A 2,019-nucleotide genomic window follows, 5' to 3' on the forward strand; every position below is an offset into this window, starting at 1 on the left:
TGACTCAGCCTGGAACTGAAAATATAGATGAGGACAACAGAGCTGCTTCATGGAAGAAAAACCTCAGCTTAGCCTGTTAGCTTTAGTGTTAGCCCCGATGCTATCACCGTATATGTATTATCTCAGCGCTACACATTCTCCTCTTGTCACTGAGGTCCTCTATCCACATGACAGAGGGGAACACAAAAATAACTCAGCCCGCCACTGAAAATATGGATGGAGGACCTCAGTTTAGCTTGTTTGTCGCACTAGCGCTGAGCTAATACATATAAGGCGATATAGCGTGAGGGCTAGCACAAAGGCTAACAGGCTAAGCTGAGGTTCTTCTTCCATGAAGCATCTCTGTTGTCCTCCCATCCATATTTTCAGTTCCAGGCTGAGTCATTTCTACCTTCTCCTCTCTGTCAACGCTCTCTGGTTTCATTTAAAAGTGTCAATCATCAGATATTGTCCAAGATTAACCTTCAGGGTGGATATAGCTCACTAGCAGCCTCACACTGATGACCTATTACGTGTTCGGACTGTCAGGAACCGTCTCTGTTGTTTTCCTCTGCCGCTCTCTGTTTAATGGAGGATGAAATAAAGAAAGTGGCGGTATTTTATTTACTTTGAGCAAGCGAACGTCCTGCTCACAAGATAATTAATCCACCAGACAATTCAGAGGCRGTCTGTTCGGCGACTTTTACTCCAGGAGCTACGCGCTGTGAGGCTCGCTTAAAACGAGTCACTTTCAAGCTACGTTCTGAGCTCTGTTTACCAGCAGCTGGTGATGTCGTTACGCTCTTGCGCAATGCTGCGTTCAGGACAAGAATGGAAAACTCACCACTCTTAAGCCAATACAGTCGCAATGATGTGTTTAGGTACCGAAACATGATACTGTTTGATGTTACGTGAATAGATACTCTGTAGTACCGACAGAATTCGGTCTTTACATCAAAAAGTATYGAATTCGGTACCCATCCTTATTTGTAATCCATACTAAAATTTTGTATGTATTGATTTATTTACTTTACAATCAGAGTGCCTTTTTTAAAAAAATCAATAAAGTTTAAATGCTGGAGCTCAATATTTGACGTAATTGGTCGAAGCAATCAGCCAACGGGGTTAGAGACTCAGAAATGATTTAAAAATGTTATGCTGGTGAAGACTGACATCTAGTGGTCATTGGAGCAACTACATGGAAAACTTTAGAATCCAAGCTCTTATTTTGAAGTGAAGATAGTTTCCTGTACTCTATGCTTTCGTTTCTCATCACAAATCAAATCCATCATGTACCCAGAATGCATCGCTTCAGTTTTCCAATAAACAGTTTTAAAATTACTTTATTGCTGCTTCTTTAATGAAAACTCTACAACAAACAAAAGAAAAAAAAAAAACAAAGAAGCAGCTGAACTAGCAATCCTCAACAACTTTTTTTTTTTACACCAGGAGCCAAAGGTCTGTTTCAGGAACTCACATCCCCATCAATCGGCAGTTGTAGGATTAAGCTGTACAAGGGTTCATACACTGTTAGTTGGCAGTGTTGTACATATATTGTACATGAATTGTTGCCAGCTAGTGCCAAATTGAACTTGTGCTTTAAAATTTGCTTCCGCCAGTTTTTCTATGGCATAAGCGCTTTTGAGTTTGCGGACCTAAATATTTACATAARCGCTTTAGAAATTGCGGAGCYGATTTTTGGATTAGCGCTGCCCACCACTGAGTCTCTGAAAGTTGATATTTTCAAAGGAAGCACTGCAGAGAATTAGTTCCCTTCGTTCTTCTGTTTGCCTGAGCTCCTGCTCATTTCTTCTTCCTGTGCTTCATTTGTATTCACTTTATATGATTTTMCTCCTATACTTAATCATTTTTTTATTTTAACATTTTTTATTCTGTCCAGTCCTGTTCCACAAACAAAATGCCTGTCTGCGGTGTCCCGGGGCGAGTTTCAGACGTTACCAGGCTACCTGAGGCAGATGACTCTGAGCAGCTTGAACCAGGCGATCGACAACATCAACAGATACGTGACAGAGTGTGGCG

The 2,019-nt window shown here is 41.1% G+C and overlaps 1 protein-coding gene across 1 annotated transcript in view; it reads left to right on the forward strand.

The window, feature by feature from the left end:
• The window catches only part of ska3 (spindle and kinetochore associated complex subunit 3), a gene marked incomplete at both ends in the record, with an annotated part of 27,263 nt that extends 25,244 nt beyond the window's left edge, over nucleotides 1-2,019 (forward strand). Inside the window, 1 exon segment of the mRNA XM_014028489.1 lies at nucleotides 1,880-2,019. Within this exon segment, the coding sequence (XP_013883943.1) occupies nucleotides 1,880-2,019 (140 nt within the window).

The sequence above is a fragment of the Austrofundulus limnaeus genome, unplaced genomic scaffold, assembly GCF_001266775.1.
Source record: "Austrofundulus limnaeus strain Quisiro unplaced genomic scaffold, Austrofundulus_limnaeus-1.0 Scaffold769, whole genome shotgun sequence".
Taxonomy (NCBI): Eukaryota; Metazoa; Chordata; class Actinopteri; order Cyprinodontiformes; family Rivulidae; genus Austrofundulus; species Austrofundulus limnaeus.